General features: G+C 42.9%; 1 protein-coding gene across 4 annotated transcripts in view; it reads right to left on the bottom strand.

Annotated features, from left to right (window-relative positions):
• meis2a (Meis homeobox 2a) overlaps positions 1–23,697 on the bottom strand; it is a 77,127-nt gene extending 53,430 nt beyond the window's left edge. For 3 of the 4 annotated variants that reach the window (XM_063497815.1, XM_063497817.1, XM_063497816.1), the window contains exons 1-8: positions 23,571–23,697; positions 22,421–23,269; positions 21,686–21,912; positions 19,953–20,094; positions 19,608–19,658; positions 19,163–19,213; positions 18,500–18,649; positions 10,256–10,370 (exon numbers count right to left, since the gene is read on the bottom strand). In XM_063497815.1, coding sequence (XP_063353885.1) covers positions 10,256–10,370; positions 18,500–18,649; positions 19,163–19,213; positions 19,608–19,658; positions 19,953–20,094; positions 21,686–21,912; positions 22,421–22,432 — 748 coding nt within the window. In that variant the 5' untranslated portion in view covers positions 22,433–23,269; positions 23,571–23,697. The remainder of the gene's footprint in view (positions 1–10,255; positions 10,371–18,499; positions 18,650–19,162; positions 19,214–19,607; positions 19,659–19,952; positions 20,095–21,685; positions 21,913–22,420; positions 23,270–23,570) is intronic. The other variant, XM_063497819.1, reaches the window with a different exon arrangement.
• Positions 23,698–24,051: the final 354 nt, after the last annotated feature.

The following is a 24,051-nucleotide window of genomic DNA, read 5'->3' as shown; positions in this document are numbered from 1 at the left end:
CTATAGCTCTCAGCTTTTTGAAGCTCTCCATCTCCTTTTGTTTCACACTCTTTTTTCTATTCTTCTTCTTTTTTTTTGTGGGGCCTCGCTATTGACTTTTCAATTTTCCCCTCACATCCACCCACTGCAATAGCAGTAGCGCCAGTGCTTCTAGTGTGGTAGCCAACCCAACAATACCCCCAAGCCTACTCTTCGAGACGCTGGCTGGGGAGCCCTGAGAACCGGGCCAGGCCTACAGCTCCCACCAGCCCACCACTCACTCCCCATGAGACCAAAATCAAAGAGAGAGGCCCTTAAAATATAACCATGGGTATAATGAGGGTGCTCCAAAGAACAATAAGCATATACACCAAAGGAAAAATGAGAGTAGGAGTACAAAAGAAAGATGGAGAAAACTATAGGAATGTTGGCTCGCAAGTGTTCTTGAGAAGTGAACAGCATTGAGAGGATGAGGGGGGGAAAAACACGACGCGATAGTGTGCTGTTGGAGAGAGGGCAAAGGGCCACAGCCAGTGGTGATGGTAGCCGGGGCCACGCATCTATCCAACCATGTATCTGAACCCGAAACAACAAGGGGGTCTGCCGCATGCCTCTGGAGCCGAAGGGAGCCAAAGGGAGCACGACTAATTTCTGCACAACAATAGGGCTGGATGAGCGCCCACACAATGGCAGGTGCTTTGAATAGCAGCAGGGCCCTTGCAGCGGGGATCTTCTCCTCTCTCACTCCGAGGGCTTGGGCTCTGGCTTGTGTAACCTTTCATTTTCAACCAGGCTTCCTTTTGACTCATAAAGGATGAAAATGATCTCATGGGGGGCCAAAGGAGTAAGAGACAGCCAGGCCTGTGAGGCACTATTCAGACCAAGTCCATCTGTGTTTTCTGTTGCATCTTCTCTGCCTCTTGTTTCTTTCCCTCCCTCTCTTTCTCATATTCAGTTCCCTTTTTTTTTCCAGTATCCATCGCTTCCTTACTTGTTAACTTGCCTCAATATAAATCACACTTTTTTCTGCCTCATTTTCTTTCTTTATTGACTGTATGTTGGGTTGTTCTTTTTCTGTGGTGGTTGTGTTTGTTGTGCTGCTCCTGGGCTGTCCTGTAGGCCAAGATGCAGTGGAAAAGGCAGTTTTCCCCCCACCTTAAGAGCATTTTTTCCAAGGTCACAAGGTCAGGCTTCACAGATGTCTCCTGCAGACACTCAGTTGTCTACGGACTGTATCCCTGGGAGTAAGCATTTGTGCTAAACAATGCAGCTTTCCCTTCACTTTGGAAAATATTACAGTTCTTTCCTTTTTGTCTTGCTTTTTCTTGCCTTTCTTGTTTTCATTGTTTTATTTTTGAATGAAGCACCAAAGTGAGTGCAATTTTTTCCAAGGTGGGGGTTTCTGTCTCGAGATAATGAACGAAAGCACTGGTTATCACAAGATAGTGGTGTTTTCTTGCTCCTTTCATTCCTTTAAATACTCCCCGTCTCCCTAAGTTTCCTCCAATTGTTCTAATGGGGCCTTAGTCATCCTTGCCTGATGGCAGAGGGAAAGATGCTTTTAAAAGTCTTTTTCTTCTCTTCGTATGTGTTGCCAGGAGAGAAAAATGAAAACATGTAGTAACTGTCCTAAAATCCACACTGATAGACAGATATAAAAAAAAAACCCTTGAGTAAGCAGGGTTGAAGGCAAACAAAGAGAAACCCTAAATGAACAGAATGACAATATTTGAACTAGAACATCTCTGTGTAGCCTCAATCTTGCAAGAAAAAAAAGATGTAGAAAAGAAAATTCCTGAGCTAAACAGCTTTCATTAAAGTGAAATCAGCTTGTGCTTTTTTTAGGGGGTGGAGCGTGACACTGGTAAAAGGGAAGCGATTGCACCATTTACCATGCAAGTTCTGCCTCAGAACATGGAAATGTGTGTAATTGGAACAACATTTTAAAAATACAGGCACTGAGCTATCCTTGAATATCTCACTCCTTTTCATCTCGCTTTCCCTTGTTCCTTTTTCTGTTCCTTCGTTTGATATGGTGTTCTTGCTTCCCCCTCCAAACATCTCCTCTGTATTCTGCAAATTGATAACCCTCTAAATGAATTATGGTAAATGCATAATGAAGGTTTTCTCAGCTTCAGCCCTGCAGCCAGCCAGGATGGAGCATCTCGTTTGGCATGTTTGATTCGTTTTGTTGCGCATTTAGCCCCAGTGTTCCTTCGGAGTGTTCACTGCTTGGGGCATGTAAATAAGAAATTATCCTTGCTGACTAACATGGCTAATACCTCCTCTGGGGTAATCAAAAATTATTAGACGCTTGCTTCCAATAAACATTAGGGCTCATGGCACTAACCACTGTCAAATCGCTCACCTCCGCCTGCTCCCCAATAGCCATAAAATGGGTGAACAAAAGTGATCAGGTGTGGAAAAAGCACCCTGGCTACACGGAAACTGAGAGACCGCGGGACTGCTATTATGCCTAAAAAAGCAGCCCTTGGCTTTAAGAGTCATTAAAGCATGTACTAGAGTGGGAATCAGACTAGAAAATGAGCTTATCTTGCATAAAGCCCTCAAAAGCTTTGCATAAACGTGAAAGATGTGCGCGTGAAAATCAGCAGCAGAGAGGAAGAACTCGGATTGTAACACACTTCCTTTATCGTCCTCCCACTCTTTTGGATGGTGGCAGCATGGTTAAAGCACTACCTGTAGGGTATAGCTGCTTTGCTCGGTTCCAAATATGCTTTAGTGTCTAAACCTTGGTTTACGCAAGAGAAAAAAAACCACACAGCAAGTGAACAAGCTTTAGCTAGCCTTGCTAAGCCACTCTACTCAACCATGTGCTGTCTTTTGGAGGGACCTTTGCTGTGATGTGCAGTTTTGACATCAGGGGGAGGAGAACTGGGAGGGTGGGGGTGGTGAAAGAGATTAAAGAGCCAAGGGAGGCAGAAGAAAGAAATGAAAGTAAAAGAGCGCAAGGCCCATTGGTCAAACACAAAGGGGAAGAGAGGGAAAGGACATTTGAAGTTGGGGTTAAACTCCAAATAAGCACACCTTAAACTGGCTCATGTAAGCTAGCAGTCAAGGTTTTTGGAGTTTCCCTGCAGGTGTGCCTTTGACAGACTTGGCCCCCATAACCTCTCTCTGATCTAGAACGGGGCCTGGGGTTGGACACAGAAACTAGTGGCATCTTGCTGTCTCTCTCTCTCTCTCTCTCAAACACACACATGCTTACATTCTCTATAAACACACACACACACACACCAACACACCGCCAGACAAGGGGAAAACAAATCTGGTGAGGACTAAAGCAATTGGATTATCACCTCTTAAGGGTGACTTCTTGGCTGACCCCCTTCAGGCTAGCCTGCTGAAACAAGACTGAAAATTTCCTGGGAAAACACTCTCTCCCTTTAAAGAAACGAAGCACTGTCGTCCTCGTGAAAATGCAGCAGCGGCAGCATTAATGGACATGGAAATGCCCTTTGGGGCATGCGCTCAAATCCCTTTTAGCCATATTACATCAGACCCCTGTGCACTTCTCATCATCACCACATGCGCTGGTGTAATCAGCAATGGAACAAGGGTGTGTAAACCCACTGTATAATGAACTGATACAACAGCATTGCACTGTGTCTTTGTTTTTGCCTAAAGCCTTTGGGTAAAAGAATGAAAAAGCCACTCCCCTCCTTTTACTGGAGTTCAATCCTGATTACTTCCCTGCAACACCGTTTCCTCTGTGCTTTTTAGCTATGCTCAGCTCACTCCCAGTTAAGCTGGTCTTCATCTACTTCTCAGAGAAACAGAAGAAAAGAAAGAGAGAAATAAAAATCTCCCCTAAGTTTCCCCTTAATGGCGTGAAACAGAAATTCTCCTCAGCTGCTGTCAGAATAATCTGGATAATTTTTTCCCTATGTTCTCCAAACATTAGTTTGCACATAAGGCTGACACAGTAAAGACGTTTTTCCTGTGGCGTAGGCTCAGTACCTGGCCAGGTTGGGCTGGGCCAAGTCACACCAGAGGCCTGTTTGTGATTATGGATCAGAGTGAAAGGAGCCAGCACAGTACTGAGGCAGAGGTCAGTGGATAGAGGGGAAAAACCAGAAGGAGAAAAGAGATGCTAAGAGAAAAAGGGAGCGTGGATGGAAGACCAAGAGGTGGTGATGGTGGTAATACTGTGGGAAGCCTATGTTACTGGAAACTGGCTGTATTGACAGTTTTTATTCTTTTACATTACCTTTTTTTCCAGTCTTTTAAGCTATAGCACAGGGTCAGAAGAAAGACAGAGAAACCCAAAAAAAAGAACGAAGAGAGAGCGGAAGGGAGGAAGGAAAGTGGGAGCTGAGGGAGCTGATCATTCTCTTTAATCACATTTTGGATGAGGGCCAGGTAGTCTGCGGAACTGAGAGCGAGACAGAGAAGGGTGAGTGAGGAGAGGAGTACGAGGGAGTCAGTAAGTGAGGGAGGGGGTGGGAGAAAGAGAAGAGGAGAGAGATGGAGGAACAAATGGAAAGAAAGGGGGAGAGAGAGGATGGGAAAGGGACTTATGGAGAGAGGGGATGAGCCTGAGAGCAGAGACCCTTGAAACAGCTTGAAGTGCAGCAGTGCTTAGGCAAGTGTGCACATATGCCCGCACATTCTATGTCTATATGTGTGTGTGTGTGCAAGAGAGAGTGACAGCCATTCCCGTAAATGCCCGCGAATGCTGAATCCAGCAAGAATCTGGTGTTAGAGCTGAGGCTAGGAGAGATCCATTTTAAAACTATGTGCATTAACTATACTTTTCCCCATAGATTAAGCACTCCACATGAATAATTTAGTCTCTTTTATGCTAATGGGATCATGAAAGTATCCCCTCTGTACCATGTTTTCTCCCCCCGCACAGCAACTCTTCTCAGCTTTCAACAATGGCCCTGCCCCTTCCCAACAAACCATCAGACAGACATATTGCACTCTTTCCATAACAGACACCTGACTAACATGTGACTGACATGCAGTGGCATGGCTAAAGCTGAGCACGGTAGCTCATTGAGAAACATTGTAGCATTGTTTGTTTTGTCATTAAGCAAGTATACCTTTGGTTTATGTTAAGTGCGGGCTACTGACTGAGATACAGCAAGCTGTATGCGTGTCATGGCTGCACATACTCATGTTTATGTTATCTCCCTGCTGATCTGGTTGTGTAAATGGCCACAGAGCCATATTACTCTTAAACTTTCTTTGCTTTTTCTGTGGTTCTCTGTTTTCTTTTGAGAGAGGAAGTGGACATATCCTGTGTGTTTATGTGCCTTTTCAGCCCTTTTTGTTCAGCCTCTGCCATCGCACACTAAAAAACACCCATGCGCACATGCGAAAACCTTGTTGCTTCAGCATTGTGTTGTGGTGAGGTGGGGGCACTGTGTAAAAAATTATCAGTGCTCCAACAGCTGGGAGTGAGAGCCATGAAACAGCAGGGCTTGGGCCTGCTTTATTGTTTATCTGTTGTTTATGGGCCAGTGTTCAGCTTTAATTACTACACTAAATTAAACTCTAACAGGCACTTAGAAGAAACCAGCTAACACATGCACATGCATACAACCTCCACCCCCCAACCAAATACACACACACGCAAATTATGCATTGTAAATATACAGACACACCTCAACGATCACTCCAGAGCTGGAGTATAGACTACTAAAATGCAACAAGGTTTCCATCTTGTGTTTACCAAAGATTGCTGTGTTTTTTTCTAATGTGATTACATGTTCTTTCTTTTTCTACCTGCACATTTGCATTTTCTTGAGCCCTGAGAAATACTGTATATAAAAAAAAAAAAAAAAGCAAAGCCAAAGGTCTGGAAACTATAAGATCCAACAGCGCTTGTTCATGCTGGGACACAAGGAGTTGAGTCCCCAACAGGAATGACCTCTTTCTAGTGAGCTCAACCACAAAGACCTTGCTGATTGGGGCCCCTAGCCAGGGCCAAAGGAACTCACCACACTCCCTACGCATACACATATACACACACAAACACAATCATACCACAACACCATCAAGCGCAACGTGCTCCCTTGGAGCTGAACACTCAAGCTCTCCCTCTCTTTCCTCCCTTTCTCTCCATCTCTGCCTCTCTCAGTCTCTCTGGGGAGTCGGTCTATCCGCAGTGCATGGGGATTGTTCAATTGCTGAGAAAATGTACAAAATGCTTTCTCCTCTCTTCTGTTGAGCCTTGTCCGTCTACAGTAGAAGCTTGGAACAGTACAGAAAGCCCCTTTGCTCGGCACTCAAGATGTCAACGTGGATTTGGTCTTCATGCATAGCTAATAATTACAAGTGTGGACTGGAGCTGCGGCATGCTCAAACGCACACACACACACACATATGCACATACAGAAGGAGGGCAAACGCATTACCTACCATGCTGAATCAGTGTTGGGGATTTACTGTTCATGACTGAGTGCATTTGACTTTACTGTGTTTGGTGTGGGCAAACGTGTAGAGTATTTCATCACACTGCTCCATCACACTTTGGATGCTTACCATATAACAGACACCTGCTTGGAAACGAGTGCTATCTTAAGGCACGCACATTCATCAAGTTTACCTCCCTGCAACTGATGTCTATGATGTTTCAAGATAAGCTTGGAAAAGCTCCAAAGGACTGTTAATCAAAATGATGTGAATGCAGAGCCAGTGTAGTTATTGTGTGTTACCTTCTGAACTGGCTCCCCTTGTATTTATTTATCTAGCTAGAACATAGGGAGTCACTCTCTGAGAGTCAGAGCGTTGATTTTGCCCCGAGGGCGATAACTCATATTTTCTTTTTTGGAGGAAAATTCTGAGAAAAGTATTTTTTTTTTAAGTCTGTTAAGCGGAGGGATTAGGGTAAGGATGCAGATCTGAGAATTGTACAGAAAACTTTTTTTTTTTTTTTAAATATGTGTCAGAACCTTAGCTGGCAATCTTTACTGACAGCTACGAACATGCTTCACCTTGGTTTTCTGCTTGACAATAAATTATTCCACACGAGGGATAATACATATTTGCGCACTTGTTAAATTGCTTTTTGGCGCAGGTTCAGAACAACGCTCAGCACTGAGATACAAGAAGAGGACTGTGTTCAAAGCGACCCTCTTGAGTCCTGTATGACGGTGCTTACAGCACTTTAAAAAAAGAAAGAAAAAGAAACGGTAAGCGAGTGATACAGACGTTTATTCTCGTGTACATCCCCTAACAGGGAAAGGCAGAAAAAAGCTAGTCTTTAAAGTAAAAGTGGACTTGGTCACTGTCAGAGATCCTTTGATATTTCTGGGACAAATGGACTGGTGTCATATTTCATGCAAGGATGTTTCTAGATTAAATTTTGATTTCAGTGTTTCTCAAGCACGGATAAAACACACGTTTAAGGGAAAAGACGGGAGAAAAAAAAAAGTTGATGTTTTTCTTGGCAGCCGAAACCTAAAAGCGCCGTGGATCTCACGCGCTCTTTTACTGTGCTCCTCTCTCACTTTCTCCCATCTATTCTGTCTTCCTCAACCGATCCACATTGTCACCCCTTTTAACAGGGGCCAAGCTGTTAAAGACCCCATTACTGAAGTGAAGCCCACATTTCACATTTTCTCTGTGGACTTGAGAGTGCGGACTACAAATTTTATGTTGAAATGTATCGAGATAGGAGGCGAGATCATGCATGGAGCGGAGTGGAGGAGAAGAGAGGCGAGGAGGGAAAGGTGGAGAGGTTGGAGAGGGAAGGCTCTGTCAGAATGGAAGGGCCAGAGTCGGGAGTCAGCGAGCGCTTCAAGCGTTAACGTAATTGCAAGAATGTGAAAAATGAGGCGGCGGGGCTCCCGAGCGAAGCGAAAGGTCAGAGCATGCCTCACACAAAACAACTGGCTAGAGGACGGCCTCATTAGACCATTAAATCAGCTGCCCTTGGTCTTTTTCCCTTTTACTCTCTTAGTCATTTTTCCTCCCTGATCCTACTTTTTCACCTTCTCTGCTCTTTAACCTTTGTACTTCAGTGGTTCTTCAGCTATGTTCAAATCTCCACTTCTCTTCTAAGCTGCTTAGTTTGTGTTTTTTCTAACAGCTAAATATTTTTGAGCTGGTGGATCTTGCATTTAACACTGAGTGCAGGTCAGGCTGTGGCCCTGATCTAGTCTAGGTCTATCTTGGCCCAGAACACGGTGCTATACCGTAACTGTCTTTGGCCCGTATTGATTGGCTGTTACTGGATACGGTGGGGAAAGGAGTCGATAAGTGCTCTGTGGATTACAGGTCACTTGTACTTATGTGTGTAAGATAATCAATAGGCAGTGCATTTCTTTCTCTCATCCCCTTCCTCTTTCGGTTGCTCTTCATCTCCCGTGCTTCTTTTGCAATTACAAAGAGGAGTGCAAAAGCTCTACGTGTGCTCTGTCCTCTGATCTGTCATGCTGCGTTTTTAACTAATACTATGACTTCAAAGCAGAAAATCCATTTAAATCACAGCAATTTCTTGGATTTTTCTTTTCTAAAGTTTTAAGTATAGTTCAGCTCATATATCACTTGGCCAGTAAAATCGGCCTATATTGGTCGATGCCGAATATATTAGTACTGTCTGATATATACGTATATTTTTTTGCATAACATAATGCAGAAAATGTCATCACATAGTTTGTTGACAGAGCAGCTCTGCCTGCATTGCTAATACTCTCAGCGCTGTCTGCGGAGCACATGTAGCAGATTAACATTAGAGCTGAGCAGACGGTTTTGCAGAGTAAGTTTCCACCTAGTTTGCGGTTAAATAAATAAACAACAATGTCATCATTTTCAATATAACCCTAGCATACTGTACGTATACCTACGTGTATGAAAATGAAGTATGTCTGCTAATGTACAGATACTGTATTTGCAAGATCCAGTATTAATCAGGTCCTAGTTTTAAGACATTTGTTGCATTTAACAAAAATGTCCTGTTTATGCTGTCTGCGAGCATGCAGGGCACTCTGTAGTTTCTTTAACCAACAGATAGTTCTGCATCTGTCACAGGAAGAGGAAAAACAATGCCTAACTAGATTTATTAAGGGTCGCATTATGATGAAGAATTCTTTCCTTGTACAATGTTACTGAGACATATCCTATTACTTTACCAGTCTTAGTTATCTTTCCAACCAGGCTGTGATCCAACTAGTTCTGACACAACTGACCACAGATGTCTGCTGTGGTCAGTAACGTTTCAGAGGCTTCCGTCTAAGGAGCAGGAGATGATTTAAATAGCCCCACCACAAAGTACACATCATCAATACATTTGACTGCTTATTGGCAAAATGATAGCACAGAACAGGCAGACCGAGCAGCTTTGCTCTGTGAGCGAGCTGGTATCGGTGTGTATCTGAGTCTGCTTCTGTGTTTAGACAGCGTGATGAAATTTCACGAAAAACTCTGGACACTGCCAGAGGGCACCATGGATACAGAAAGAGACCCACAAAAGCACACATCTCTGGTGCATTCAAAACAAGATGAAGACAGGAGAAGTGGGGTCAGGAACTCTTCATCTGCTCTCTCGTTTCAGGCAGCAGATTTCACTTTTAATCTACTTTAATTTTACACGAATTTAACGCTTGCTCTCATATATAAACTTACCTAACAGCGCGTACATTTGACAATTTTCATGTCAAAACTGATACCGACCGTGACAAAAATACGAGGCAGGTCGCTGTGACTCAAACACACTATCTGTATTAAATTCAAATGCATTTGTTTTGAAATGCATTATAAGTGTTTGGCAGGTCGTGTAGTAGATAACACAAGGCTCAGCGAGACATAATTAGGGGCTGTTGTGCAGGCAAAGTTAATATGGTTTAAATTCAAGAAAGAACTGGCAGAAATATACTATTAATCACCAGCTTTTGTTCAGCTCTCTAAATAGCAACACTTTGGAAAGCCTTTTACTAGGTTGGTATGGTATTCCAGTGGCTGTTGCTGGTATTTCAGTGTGAGTATAACAGTGGATAAGCATGTTCATTTTTAGGTGTGACTGTGTTTACATGGATGCCAGTCAAAAAATTGGATAATCCAGAGTGCAAAAGGAAAAGGACTGGGACATGTGTAAAGAGAGATGTGCCACCTATTCACTATAGAGCTCACATTAGACAGGGTTAAAGTGAAGAGTTGGCAAATCCCTCCATGCGTGATGATTAATATGTCCTGCATAAATCTATGTATGTTTATGTGCTAGGGCTTGAGCGCAAAACTAGACCAATGTGTGCGCATGTGTTACGAATGTGCATGCATGTGCATGCCCATTTCTTTACTGACTCACCTTGCTCACTGCTGTTGTCACCGCTTTGTGAAGCATGTCCCCCGCTGGAGGGCCCCGGTGTGCCGGCTGAATGTGTGGAGGTGGCGTCATCGTGGTCTCTCCAGGAAGCTGGGTTCTGAGGTTTGAAAAAGGAGAAAGCGAGCGTGGGATCCATCCATCCATCCGTGCATCCAACCACATTCCCCATCCAAACCACAAACCAGGAGCAGAGAGAGAGCAGGGAGGGGAAGAAGTTGGAGGAGAAGAAGATAGAGAGGAAAGGAACACAGAGAGAGAGAGAGAGAGTTCATATGAGAATGCTGGAAATGTGAAAGTGACATCTGTAAGAGTCTAAATGCATTGTGAAGGTCCTTGGCCTGTTTGTTTCCGCAGCTTTTTTTTTCCTTTTTTTCTCAGCTAGCAGATAATCAAAGTAGCCACAGTGATTGAATAGAAACAAATGAATGCACCAACGCAACTGGCTATAAGTCAAAACACTGTAATCAAAGTGTTTCATTAATGTATGAGGGCAAAACAAAGCACCGTTAATGTGGCATTTGATTTTGAACATTGCAAGTAGAGCGCTTGTGAGTAATAGTCTAAACACATATGGCGGAGCCCAGTGCAGTTCATTTGTACCATAACCAATTGAGACTTCCGTGTCAAGTGAGAAATATAGAGGTAAAAAGTCCAAACACACCACAGCCGCCATTAATCATTACCACTGTCAGAAATGAAAATAAGATATGACAGTGATTCTCCTGCTAATCTGCCAAAAATGTGTACACGCCCACACTGACATACACACACGCCCACAGAGGCTTGCTGAAATACACTTATGCACACATGCTAATGACATAATAGAGCAAGAAGTATAAACACAGATGCACGCACACTCACTTTCATATATACAAAGGCATCGTGAAAAGAAGTGTTAAATCCCTGCTGGCTAACTTCAAAGAAATAACCATAAACAAATTCATAGCTTTTAAGTTGACTTTATTCTCTCCTGCCCTACGTCCAGCTCAATTTCTCGGCTCCTCTTCTCTTTCCTGGTCATTCCCACTCCCCTGTCAGTACACACAGGGAAACAGGATTTTCTACTGTACAGGAAAGGCTTTATCAGAGCCACATGAAGGCAGACTAGAGCTGGAATTTCCTCTGCCATTCAGGCAATAGAGGGACAGACTGATCACGTCATATACTACATCTGTGCCCACAAACACAGACTCAATCAGCTACGCACTCCAAACAGCCTCTCGCACAGAGTTGATGCGACAGCCCTCGCTAGTCTTTCCCAGTTTAACATGTCACCTGAGTATGATGACAAAATGTTGGCAAACTTGAGCCTAACGTTGTCTGGGGCCCGAGAGAAGCAGCCCCTTGAGCAGAGCCCAAGCCAAACAAACACAGGCCTGCACCAAGGCTTCCCACAAACCTCAACCCACTTCTCAGTTCCCGCTATGTGTTTTTTTCTCCCTCAAACACACATAAACACATATACATACATATGAAAGTAGAGGGAAAATGTACATGCCACAGTATATTCCTAGAAACAGACCGTTTTTACCATTTTGTCCAACTTGAGCAGAGTTCCTGATGAACTTTTCCCTCAGTCCCCGCCAGAGAGGAGCCTGCCTGCTTGCCGTTGTGCCCCAGTCAGAGTAAGCTGTACTCGAGGAGGACAGACAGGATAGAGCCTGGAGACTAATCGAGGTTCGCAGGGAAACAGAGACTAAAGACACGCCGCTGCCGAGGTCCCCTGGGCACACAGTCCTGATGTGCTGCTGCTTGTTCTGCTGCGGAGGCGAGGCTGCTGCTATGCCTGTAAGCGAGGCCCTTTTATCTGCTAAGTTTTTTGGGGAAGGCGGGCTGTTTTCTCAAACAGCTTGGAGCTGAAAACAGCAGACAGAAACACACAAGACCCTTCAGACCCCGCGCTCCACTCAAGGCCCTCTCAGCGTCAGCTGTTCACCGGATGGCAATCAGATAAAGAGCTCAGAGAATTACTCAGAAGAGGGGTAAGAAGACAACGTGAACAATAGCCCGTGCGTGGGTTTTAGCCCTCCAGAGTGAGTGAAGGGGAAAGTGTCCCCGTACTGAGAGCGATGGATGATTACGATGTGTTCACTCTCTGGGCCACTGATCAACACATGGAACACTTCATGGGAACGAGGTCTGTTGTTATAGTAATTCTCTGTTATTCTCAACACAGCGCAGGCTAAGTAAAATCCCTAATGTGGGAAAAGCCCATCAACCCCCTGAAAGCAGTCTAATTTTGTCTTTGTCGTGTTCAACACAGAGAGAAGGAAGAAAGGAGAGGTAAAAATCCCAGACTCCCAGAGTGAATAGTGTGTTTAAGCAGAGCTGGGCTCTGGGCTCTCAGAACGGGCTGTTGTTGTTCCAAGAGAAGAAAATGACTGGGTTCTACTTCCTCACAATGAGACACCCACTGCCGGCGAGACACAAGACAGACCTGAAAAACTGTGCTCACTGCTCTCACACATGCCTGCTCTCTCATTCTATCTCTCCCTTTAACACTTGCCAGCTACGGCCACAGCAAGCTATGGTTTTAATGCAACAGTGGAATCGATAGGACTTAATTTAGCTATCATTGCAGAGTAATGTGTCATTTTTAATGGCGCTGGCACTAAATTAAATTCAAAGACACCTCATCTAATGGTGTAAAAGGGAATGATATTTTGCTGTGATTTGCTACCCTGTGGATTTAATGGGCCTTTATGTGGGGATGTAGATAAAGCTTTGTTAGTTTGGCTCTTACAGTGGAAAAAGAAGACTGCAGCACTTTATATGACCTAATAATAATAATAGAGTGCACACAAGACCAATGCATATGCAGTGGAGCGCACACTTCTCTTTTAGTACCTGTAAGTCACCGCTCATTCATAAGCGTGTGTGCAAAACAAGACAACGAATATCAAAACAACAGTGTTAACTTTCCACACTCAACAAGGCGACAAAAGCAACAGCCTTTCCTCCCTATGAATAATTTAGTGGGTCTCTCTAAGCTATGGCGGGTGCATCATCAGACACTGCGCCGTGCAACACAAACACACACAACCATTTTGCCACAACCCCTGTGGGTCTGATAAAGTTCAAACAAGTTGCAGGAAAAAAAATCATGTCACACAAACAGTCTTCAACCTACACAAGAAGTGCTCGAATAAAACAGGGGAAGATGCAAAAGAGACAAAAAGGGCCTCCAGCCCATGTGACTATTCCCTAAAGCTGGGCATAATTAGGAGTCAAACACGGTTCACTCCATGCTCCTCGCTAATTGTGTTAAAGAGCAGTGTTACCAGGAGGAGGAGGAGAATGCCAGCAAGCAAACACACATACATGTGCAGGAGGAAACGCGCACACAAATGTACACAGCAGGACTAGATAGAGAATAAGATACAAAAGAAGAGCGGTCTCTAGGGGCAGCCTTTTCTATTTGCTGGGGTTAGCAACTGGCGGCTGCTAATACAAGTTGTAATTAATATAAAAGCAGGAGACAATATGGGAAGGAAGGCTCGTAGTGCAGCCAGGCCGCAGGAGAGTGGGAGAATGCTGCCGTCTCCTCTGCCACTGTCCCCTGTTTCTCATTTACAAACACCTGCCTGGCACAATTTCACTTCCCTCACTGCACTCTGCCTACATCCCTAGGAATTTCAAATAAAATTGATTTAGCAGCATCATTGAATTTCCCTCAAAAATTCCCCAGAAACCTGGAGGGAAAGGGGGAAATCTGGTGCAGTAGCAGCAGTGTAACACAGGCTGAGAACGACTAACCTTGTGAGTCCGTGCGTGTGTGTGTGCGTGCGTGTGTGTGTGCGTATATCAGTGCGCAGAGCAACTACAAAGATCCTACGCTGAACATGTAAGGAATCGCTGACGCACCAGAAACACACGGGGCCGTAAATCACGAGGCAATGTGACATTTCAAGACGCATCTTGCCACATGGCATAAACAAAGAAAGAGAAAAACTTCTCACACATTTCTGTTGCATTGAGCTCGTAATTATATACAGCCACTTCAGAAAAGTGTAGGTGCACTTCCATTGAACAGCTAAGCATTTACAACCCCCTCAATTACCCACAATATAAAAAGTCCTTAATTTAGCAGCTAATAATTCACCACAGCATGTTTTAACAGACAAGGAGGATTGTCTGATTGTATTTATGCCTGAAAACTTTCTCTGAGGCAAAAGCTGTTTTACTCGCTGTAGTACATTATGTGTGCAAAGAAAGAAGAGATTACGTTTTTTTTTTAAAAAAGTGATTCATGGGTTTGGCACAGCTTAATATGACATATCCCAAAAAAATCAAATGGCAAAAAAATGTTATAAACACTTGTGCTTTCATTCATTCCTTTAAAATAACAATGTACAAGTTAATGTGAATCTCCTGATCACTGCAGTCATTTACACCATGCTTTCAGCCAAATAAAGGGGAGTGCGGAAGATGCAACAAGTTAGCATAGCCTCTCTTCAGCCACCATACTGATGATTAGATATGCCTGCCAACAAGGCCCTGCCACTGAACACAAATCAAATAGGAAATGTACGGCCAGACATCCCACCATCACAAAACAATTGCATGGAACAGACAGAGCGTCCCAAGTCAACAATGCACTGTTTTCATGATATCCAAACGTAGTCGGCCCTCGAGGAGGACAAAGCTAGTAGAATTAGAACACCTCCAAAACTGAGAAATTGCATGGTTCAGCAGGCAAGCTTGGCCTGAGGGCTCACTGTCCACAGGCAGAGGGCTGCGTATGCGCTGCACTATGCATAGTGACGTACAGAAATAGGACAGGATCTTATTGGGCACGCACCTCCACAAATATACACACACACACTTATGCACAGGCTCAAGATGAGCTATTGCATTACTTGATTAAACCTGTGACATCAGTGCATTTGACCATTGGTCTACAGCGCCCAGAGCCTTTATCAGAGATCGAGACCTAAGCAGAAAAGGCTTTTCCTCCTGTTTTCTGCAGCCAAGCAAATGCAAAATAAGCTATACTATAACTATGAGCACTGTCACTCCTTGAGGAAAGATCTCCAAAACAAAGCAGTGGGACTTTTGAATGCAACAGAATTTCTGTCTGGCAAATCTTAAACTATGCAGAAATTCTACTGCAGTCGCAACATTATAATGCATATGCATAAAAGAAATGAGAACCCTTCTGCTAATAGCTTGACTAAGGAAGCGGCACAATGGCACAAGAAGACACAAAGGCTAATTCATTAGAACAGATAATACTCAGACACTGTTAATTCTATTTGTCTCCCTAATTGGATGTAGCATAGAAGAGACAGAAATTTTATTCATTAATTAAAAGACGAGAGCAAACCAGTGACAAGTGCACACACATACACACACACACCAACCATTTGCAAAACTACACCACTGTGTGTGTGGGGGTTTTTTTTCCTATCACCCTTCATGTGTAATACAAATTCTATTTTTCCTTTAATTTAAATATGATTGAATCAATCTGAGGAGGGGCAATGAGTTAGGAAACACTGGGTGGGCTACATGCTTGAGATAGTCACCGCAAGCAAATGAGGGAAATCAACAGTGTCAGTGAGGCCTTATCCTGATCTATGCTGTAAGCCAATCATCTCTAAGACCACGCTGCATTCAAATGTAAATACAACTACACTTTAAAGCTCCGCAGTAAGGTATGAGGAAGGGGCGGGAACGAAAAAGAAAGCGATAGAAAGGAAGGGGTAACACAAACATGCACACATAAAAAACAAGCTCAACAGGCTGCCTCCTCACTGAAGAGCCTGATCATCTCTAGAAAAACCGACTTTCACCAAATGAGATGTAGCCCAAGGCTATATATTAAAAATGCATATCAAAGCAAAGAAAAATGGACGTGTGAGATTCTAACTAAATAAATTAGCATATCTAACTATCAAGCTGCCTTCCTCTCCTCAATGAGATGCGAGGACAGAAATGAATAATAAAATAGAGCCAAATAATAGAAGTGAATAGATAGAATAAATAAATCAGGACAAGAGTGACAGAAATTGTTTCCCATCCATCGGCACAGTTTGGCAGCCAAATGCCTTTTTTGGGGGAGAGTGTGGGGTGTATTGTGTCCAAATACTGAAAACACATTTTCGGCATGCAAAGCTGGACGCTTTTCAAATAGATGTGGCAATGACTGCTAGAGAAGTTAACTATTTATTACAAGGTTTTTAGATCATGGCTGCACTATACTGTAGTTTCGCTTTCTTTCCCTTTCTGCAAATATTATTCCCACTTAAGCATCATGAGGTGCACACATGTTCTCACACACTGCCCAGCGCCTCTATTTATTAAAAACAATAAGCTGGAGTATGTATGCTTCCATAAATTGTAGCCATTATTTTAAAAAAAAATCCCTGCTCTGCCCAGACACAGCTCTGAAAGCAAATAAGGAGAGAGAGGAAAAGGGAAAAAAAAGACTTTCTCCTGCTTTAGTAAACTCCAGCCCAGCAGTTAGGTATAATAAAAAGTTCATTGGTGCCACAAAAGTGAAATAAATCCCTCAAACTTAAATAGCTAATGAGGTGGTCATTTCAAACAACCCCGAGATAAATGGCTTGTCATGCAACCTTCTTTGTTTATTGCTGCTCCTGATTTGCTTTATTGGCATATTTAATTTTCTAATTATCAAAATATTTCTTACAAGTGGACTGATGACAAAGCTGGTGTCTGAGCACTGGAGGCACTATTGGAAATTGGCTTGAGTGCCAACCATCTGCCATGAAACTAAACAGGCTAGTTTATCTAATCTCTGCACTATAAACAACAGCATGCCTCATTTCTACACTTGTGTTGGAGGGCCACAATGTTGCCGTTTTGACCGTTTCTCAAACCAGCATCGGCATCTTCGGGCTAAACACGCTTCGCTTCACCTTGTGTGACGCGCTGCGTGGCCCTGCACAGGCGACGGGCTTTCAAAGGGAATCCACTAGGCCTATAGCCAGACCCAACAGATGCAGCGCAGAGACTTTGCATAACACTTAAATCTGCTTTAATTCCTAATAGGCTTGGCCTTGTGCTGCGCAGATATTAACTAGTCACTTTGTTACACTAGCCGATTTCCCTCCCAGCCCGCCACCCCCACTAAAACATTAGCTTTATCGCAGACATAGAAGACGCAGTAATTCACAAATATGAACTTAGTACTACACTGTCAGCTCGATCCATACTGCGGAGGGGGGAGTTAGAATCTGTGTTTATTACGCCGAAAATGTACAATTTAAAGCAGACAATCGATCTTAAAATTTAAAGCTACTGTACTTCAGGTGCATATAATTGAATTTAGCATTATGGAGCCTCCAGCCATAAAGGGGGGGCGGGGGAGGGGGGGGGGGCGCAGAGGAGAAAGCAACTGCAGAGCAAACCACACGGCAATCAATACGAAACAATTAAACACATTAACATCAACAGCAATGGAAGGCCTCCAGACGAACCATCATATGCCTTGTGAACTTGACATTGATGGTAAGCCTTTAGCTCTGAGATCTCTTTCAATAGGCTACCACTTTCTCCACCTCTGCAGCAAAATCCACAGCTTTACGCGCAGGCCATATTCAGCTCCCACAGCCCCCAAATATAAAGCCTTTTTCTTTTTAAATATTGGCCTAAAGCTAAAGCTTACCGTTGATACCCTGCTTTAACGTTAAACCTGCGTAACAGATAATTGCCTCGCGTTTTTTTACGTCTTTTTTTCAGCGTGCCACTCTCCACGAACGCAGGCCGGCGATTTGCACACGCGCACGCGCACCCTTTATCACGCGCACGTACACACCCACTCAAGCCTCCAGCACGCAAGCAAGCACGGACGCGTTATGCACACATGACTGCCCCTAATCAAAAGACTAAAACAATAACTCACTCTATTGTATCACATGTAGCTTTTGACCTTAGAACATCGATCGGCAGATTTTCCTTGCAGAACAGAGCATGCTCTATTTACTGATGGCACAGCAGGGTCACACACACTGAGCAGAAGCTAAGTAGCCCCCAAAGTTGGCTCTATTAAATAAATCAAACAATGTGATTATTATAAAATTATTATTTTAAATATATATATTTGAATATGGTTGCTACTATATATTGCACTCGAATGCATTGTTTGCTGAAAACTAAGGGCTCATGTGTCCCTGGTCTTTATCAGCAGCAGATGCGCATGCAGACAGACAAAAACAGCACATAACAAATTACGAATACAAAAAAGCTCGTGTTACTCACGTGATCTGCGAGATTGGTCGATGATCCCGAAAGTTCTTCGTGATCTGATTTTGAGCTGCCATCCCGTTCGTCAATAACTAGATCTATTGGCATTTTTCCTTTCAAACAACTGATGTACCGGTGGCAAAAATTGTCGCAGAGCTCGTGCACCTAGAAAGGGGAACAAAACACCTTTTCTCAGGATGGGGAAACGCTTCAGCCAGGTCCAAGAATAACTTCAATTAAGAGGCATTATCGGCGGCGAGGAAACAATAGTGAAATTGTTGCAGAGCTTATTATTCTCCTGAGGCCGGAGCAACAAGTTGAACGACGAAAAAAATAATAATAAACAGCACGCCGTAAGCTGGCGAAATAATGAGTAGCTGAAACCAAATCTGCAGATCAATAACAATGAGCAACGTGGGCAAAGAGGTTCTAACATATTTTATCAATATCCACTTCATCTGCATCGATAGTTGGCTAAATAAAGCAGCATATTTTATGAAAATGAGCATCCTCAGAACGTCTCTCGGTGCATTTATTTTCCTTTTCTTTTTCATATCCGTGATATATGTACAGCAGTGATTACCTCTGGAGCACATTTAGTGATATCGCTTACACTGCAGTCATATTGTGCGTGTGGCAGGTGAAGTTTAGAGAGCGTAAAGATATATAAAAAATTACCTTTTCTAATTCCAAGAGGTGAAACCGTAATACTTGTATGGCTTGTATCATCTAAGGGGAAAAAGAGCAAAAATAACAACAATTAAAATTGCAAAACTGACAAGATTAATGTATATGTACATTTTTTCACATTGGTGGATATTGTCATAAAATAAAACCTTCCAGTTATGAGTGCACGACAGTCAGCGGGAGCATGCATATATTATATATTTTTTAACTTCTTACACTTCTAATATGTGATTACACAGTGGTCAGCTGGGTAGGTTAGATGGGAAGATTGAACAATGACAGCGGCAAATGTGGTCACACAGCCTCAATTCTAAACTGATCTGACATCAGTGCGGAAGTCTAAATCATATGTTCGCATATTTACTTCGAGATGCTGTGGACATTTCAGTATACCGACGGAGGGAACTGGAACTGGGAGACAAAGAAGTGCGCTTACCAAATTGTCCAACTCTGGATTTGATGAAAATAAAGGTTTTTCTGCTCGGACCTAAAACAATACACCAAATGTCAAAGTTAGTTTAGCATGAAATGTGTGGAATGTGGCCCACAGCTACAACTTTAAATTGAAAAAAAAAAAAACCCAAAACAATACAACAAAAAGCCAAAAAAAAAAAAAAAAGCAAAAACTTGTCTTTTAAGTGAAAATAATGTAATTAACAACAGTCATAAATCATTAAAAAAGGGAACTTTTTATTGTAAAAAGAAAATAAAGCAAGCGGAAAACTATTTGCCGTGACGCAGACACACCATCCAAAAATATTTTTTAAACTGCAAAATTGACCTGTTTGGCAAAGACTGCAATGTCCTCATTGAAGGAGTCTGAAGAGCAGACATCGCCGCCTGCTACGCCGGGCTCCCTCGGAGTACACGTCGCCAACTCGCACTTCTCAAAAACCAGTGCGAGGAGTGGAAATAAAGGGTGACTGCAAGAGGGGAAACACGGCCTGAGTACAAACAGCACACCGGCTCTACAATGCCCACTGTAAAAAATGTCCAGTCAACCTGCGTATCAGTCGGCTCCCTGCTCTTCAAATTCTTATTGCAACTAATAATAATAATAAAAAAAAAAGTTTTTATCGCGATTATTTTTTTTTTACTTTTATCCCGCTGTCTAGTTGTTTCTTTGTTTTTTTATTACTCTACTATCAAAACATGTCTTAAAATATGTTAAAAAATGGACGGCGACAATTAAAACAGTGTGTCTGATTTCAGAAAAGTCTTCTTAGTAGTTTTCTAGTAACACATGCATGCGGACAACCCCGTTTGGTACATTTTCTTTTAGCAACTGAGGTCTCATATGTTATTAATCGGCTCGAGACAGACATTTCTTGCAGTGCGAAAGACAAAAGACTGAGAAGTGAACAAAACTTCAAACAAAACACAAAGCTGACTGTCGACAGATTTCAGTGGAATTTTAAGAAATTATACGGTCGCCAGGGATAAAAACAAAAACACAGAGTTACACTTAAGATGTCGTCACCGAAGACTTTAATATTATTATTACTGCTGTTTTAACACAGGCCTACATCTTCATCGTTTCACAGAGGTGAAATGTGTAAACTCTATCTTCCAGTTGTTACAGTCATCCAACATCTTGAGGCAATCACCCAAATCATTTTAAAATGCAGATTATAATTTCAGCAAACTCCTTATTTCTATCACCAGCGATAACTGGATAAATCTGACACTGGCTTTTTAATTAATTGTGATAAGTATATATTTAGGTATTAAAGAGAATAGAGTCAATTTCCCATATGAAAACGCAAGAAAAATAGAAATGATGAGCTGGATTTACTCTACACCACATCCCAGATTATATCGGGATTATAGCACTTACTGTGTACGTATTAGTGAGCATTATCTGTAATCATAATTCTTTTTTTTTTAGTTTTGCCCTCAGTAGTAAGTAGCCTGCCAATTCTTACATTATTGTAGATTAATGTGATAAAATTATAAAGACATTTAATGTTTTGTAACGCGCTGGCTGTGTATGTGTGTGTGTGTATGTGTGTGTGTCACTGCAAACTATTTTTGAAACCCTTTACAATATATTTGCATGCAGGAACAAGAACGTTTTAATAAATATAGCCTGTGTTTACGATGGAGGAATATTAGTGTGCAGCGATATTACAACGCACACTTTGCACTATGGAGCAATTGCAATGATGTTAAAAATATTTTTTTATCATAATTCCTTGCAGTCTCTGTATTTGGAGGTTGGACTATGAACAGCGAGCTTCCATGTTATTCTACAGCTTGTATTTCAAGCTTAAGGCTCATACTCTTACTTACTGCAGGCTGCTCGATGCCTTGTACAATGAGTGTAAAATTACACATCAACAAAACTCCCCTAACCAACAATAGAGGTCCAAAATTGCGGTCAAACCTGCACAAAACACTATTTAAATTTGGTAGTGGGAGAGAAACTCCAACAAAGCAAACTTAAAGAAAAGCTGCAAAGTTGAGGGGGGAAAAGGTGCGTGAGCGCGTATTAGATCCGTGTGTAAACCTTACCCATAAATTTGATCTTTATCCCTCTTTAAAGCGTCGTTGACAGCGGAGCCCATGCTGGTGGGCATAACGTTCGGATGAGGAGCGTGGGCTCCGTAGTGCTGGCTGGCGTGCAGCGGCGGTCCGTGGTTCAGGTGGTGGACCTGGGGAAGCGGCCGGGGAGCATGCGGGTCCCCGTACATCGACGCCGGGACTCCGTCCATCCCACCATAATGGGCCAGCTCATCGTACTAGGAATTAAAATTAGAACAAAAGTCAGCCGACTTTCCGGTTAAGCTACTTTTTCTTTTCTTAACAAATGTATAAAGTAAAGCATGCCGTGTCATTCTGAACAAACGCAAAGAAGAAAGTAAAAAAAAAAAAAAAAAAAAGCGTTCGCAGTGGAAAATTACGCTGCAGCCAGGGCAGAAAAGTGTGATATATTATATCTGCTACTCGGTGTGTCATTACCAAAAACATAATAAGTTAGGAGCTCCGCGGAACAGAGTTTGGTGGGCGAATAGATCGAATTAGTTTGGAGTCCTCTGTGAAACTGCTCCACGGCTGTCGTGGAGGCTGTCGGTAAAAGCAGAGGCTGTCACTTTGCTTGAAGAGTGAGAGCGCTGCAAAAATGTCAAATATAACTGCTTTGATGGGAATACTTTGTAAATTTGCCACCACCCGACAAGAGGTTAGCGATACGAGGGCCTCCCTACAGTTGATTTGAACAGGTAAGTGTAGCAGATTTAAAAAACCTACCCTTTGCGCCATCAGGCTGCGCTCCAATAAACTCCTGAATCTGTCGTATATTTAATATCCCAGTCCCGGTTAGAAAGTGATTTAGTGGCAAGATTCCTTTTTCAACCAACTTTGCGAACTCTCCTATTCGCCAGTGTGGTTCAGTTGAAAGCGTAGCATCAGGGAGTTTTGCAATTTTTCTTGTTTACCCTCTTTCCTGGAAAAAAAATAAAAAATGCGCCAAAGTGAAGGTTACAATCGGCCCATCAACAACCTGCATGTAACTAAACTGTCGTGTCTCATGGCTTTTTGCCACTCCAGCTGTCAATCAAAGCCAGAGGTTGTCAAGGTAATGAATGAATGACGGTTGGTGATGATGTTCAAGAGAAGGACGAATCTTTTTAGTCCGTTTTCATCCCGCAAGTCCGCGTCTCCTTTAATGCCTCCAGATCGCTATCTTGTTTTATTATCACTGTGAAAAAAAAAGAAGAAAAAAAGAAAAAAGCAGTCGAAATTAAGAGATTGCGATTCAGATCTCTCCTTTCTTTCCCCCGTAGGTATTTCGTCTATCTGGCGAGACTGAGATGAGTGAGTGTCAGCGAGTGTTGGCAGGTTGGCTGCTAGCTTGCTTATAGAAACAGAGTCAGTTCGCAGCGCTGAGCGGTGGGCGAATGAAATGACGGATCCCGGAAGTAGTGGTGGCCATAGCCAGTCCTACAGCAGCTCCAGAAAAGAGAGAGGAGAGACCAAATCTTGTGATATGCAGAGTATATGCGAGGCACAGGGACGGCTTCAACTCCACACTGGGGGTAAAAAGCCAACGCAGAACAGCTCCAACTCCCACCCAATTCTTCTTCGCCGATAAGCGTCCTAAAGAAACAGCAGAAAAAGGTTGAATGAGAGAGGTTTACCAGAGCGGGCACTTTTAAACACTTCAGCTACAAATGCTCCGAGCTGAACTAAACATAACACCGACTGAATGTATCTGCATGAATTATGAAAATAATAATAACAACAATAAAATGCTACATTTAGAGCAGAATTGCGCACTACGAGTCCAAACTTTTACGCATGGCAAAATAAATAGTTTACGTCCTTATTTTCATTGATAGAAAGCTATTACAACGAGATCTTATGAATGCTGACTTTAATATATGAGCATGACGCTTACTTGTTTTCTGTTTTGTGGTTATAAGCCGGTGTGCATACTCAGTATCTCAGTAATACCTCCTAATCTCACTGCTAATTATTGCTCTGGTCTTTTTAGCAATTAAACGGCGCGCAGCACCCCTCTAAGCCCAGAATGAACTTTTCCAAGCGGAAAAAAAGCTTTTGTGGAGAAAGTAATTTTGTGTGCTTCTTTCGTCCAATCCCGTCTCTTGATAGAAACTCGTTCCTTACCTCAGAGTAGTCAATTATCAAAGCTCCCCGAGATCATCAATCATGTGAGGAGATTGAAGTTTAGAGGAGGAGCAACGCTCCGGCCATCGATTGCAGTGAAGCCCTCTTTGGAGCCTGAGCACTTTTACGCTCAAAACAGAAGCAGGCCATCTATCCCCTTTAATATTTAGCTCCATCAGTGCTAATATGGCATCATGGCTGTATTGATAGGTTCTCACATAAAGGCTCCATTTATTGCTCCGTGACATTTT

This window comes from Pelmatolapia mariae, linkage group LG16_19, assembly GCF_036321145.2.
Source record: "Pelmatolapia mariae isolate MD_Pm_ZW linkage group LG16_19, Pm_UMD_F_2, whole genome shotgun sequence".
In the NCBI taxonomy this organism is placed as follows: domain Eukaryota; kingdom Metazoa; phylum Chordata; class Actinopteri; order Cichliformes; family Cichlidae; genus Pelmatolapia; species Pelmatolapia mariae.
This window is presented reverse-complemented; position numbering and strand designations above follow the sequence as displayed.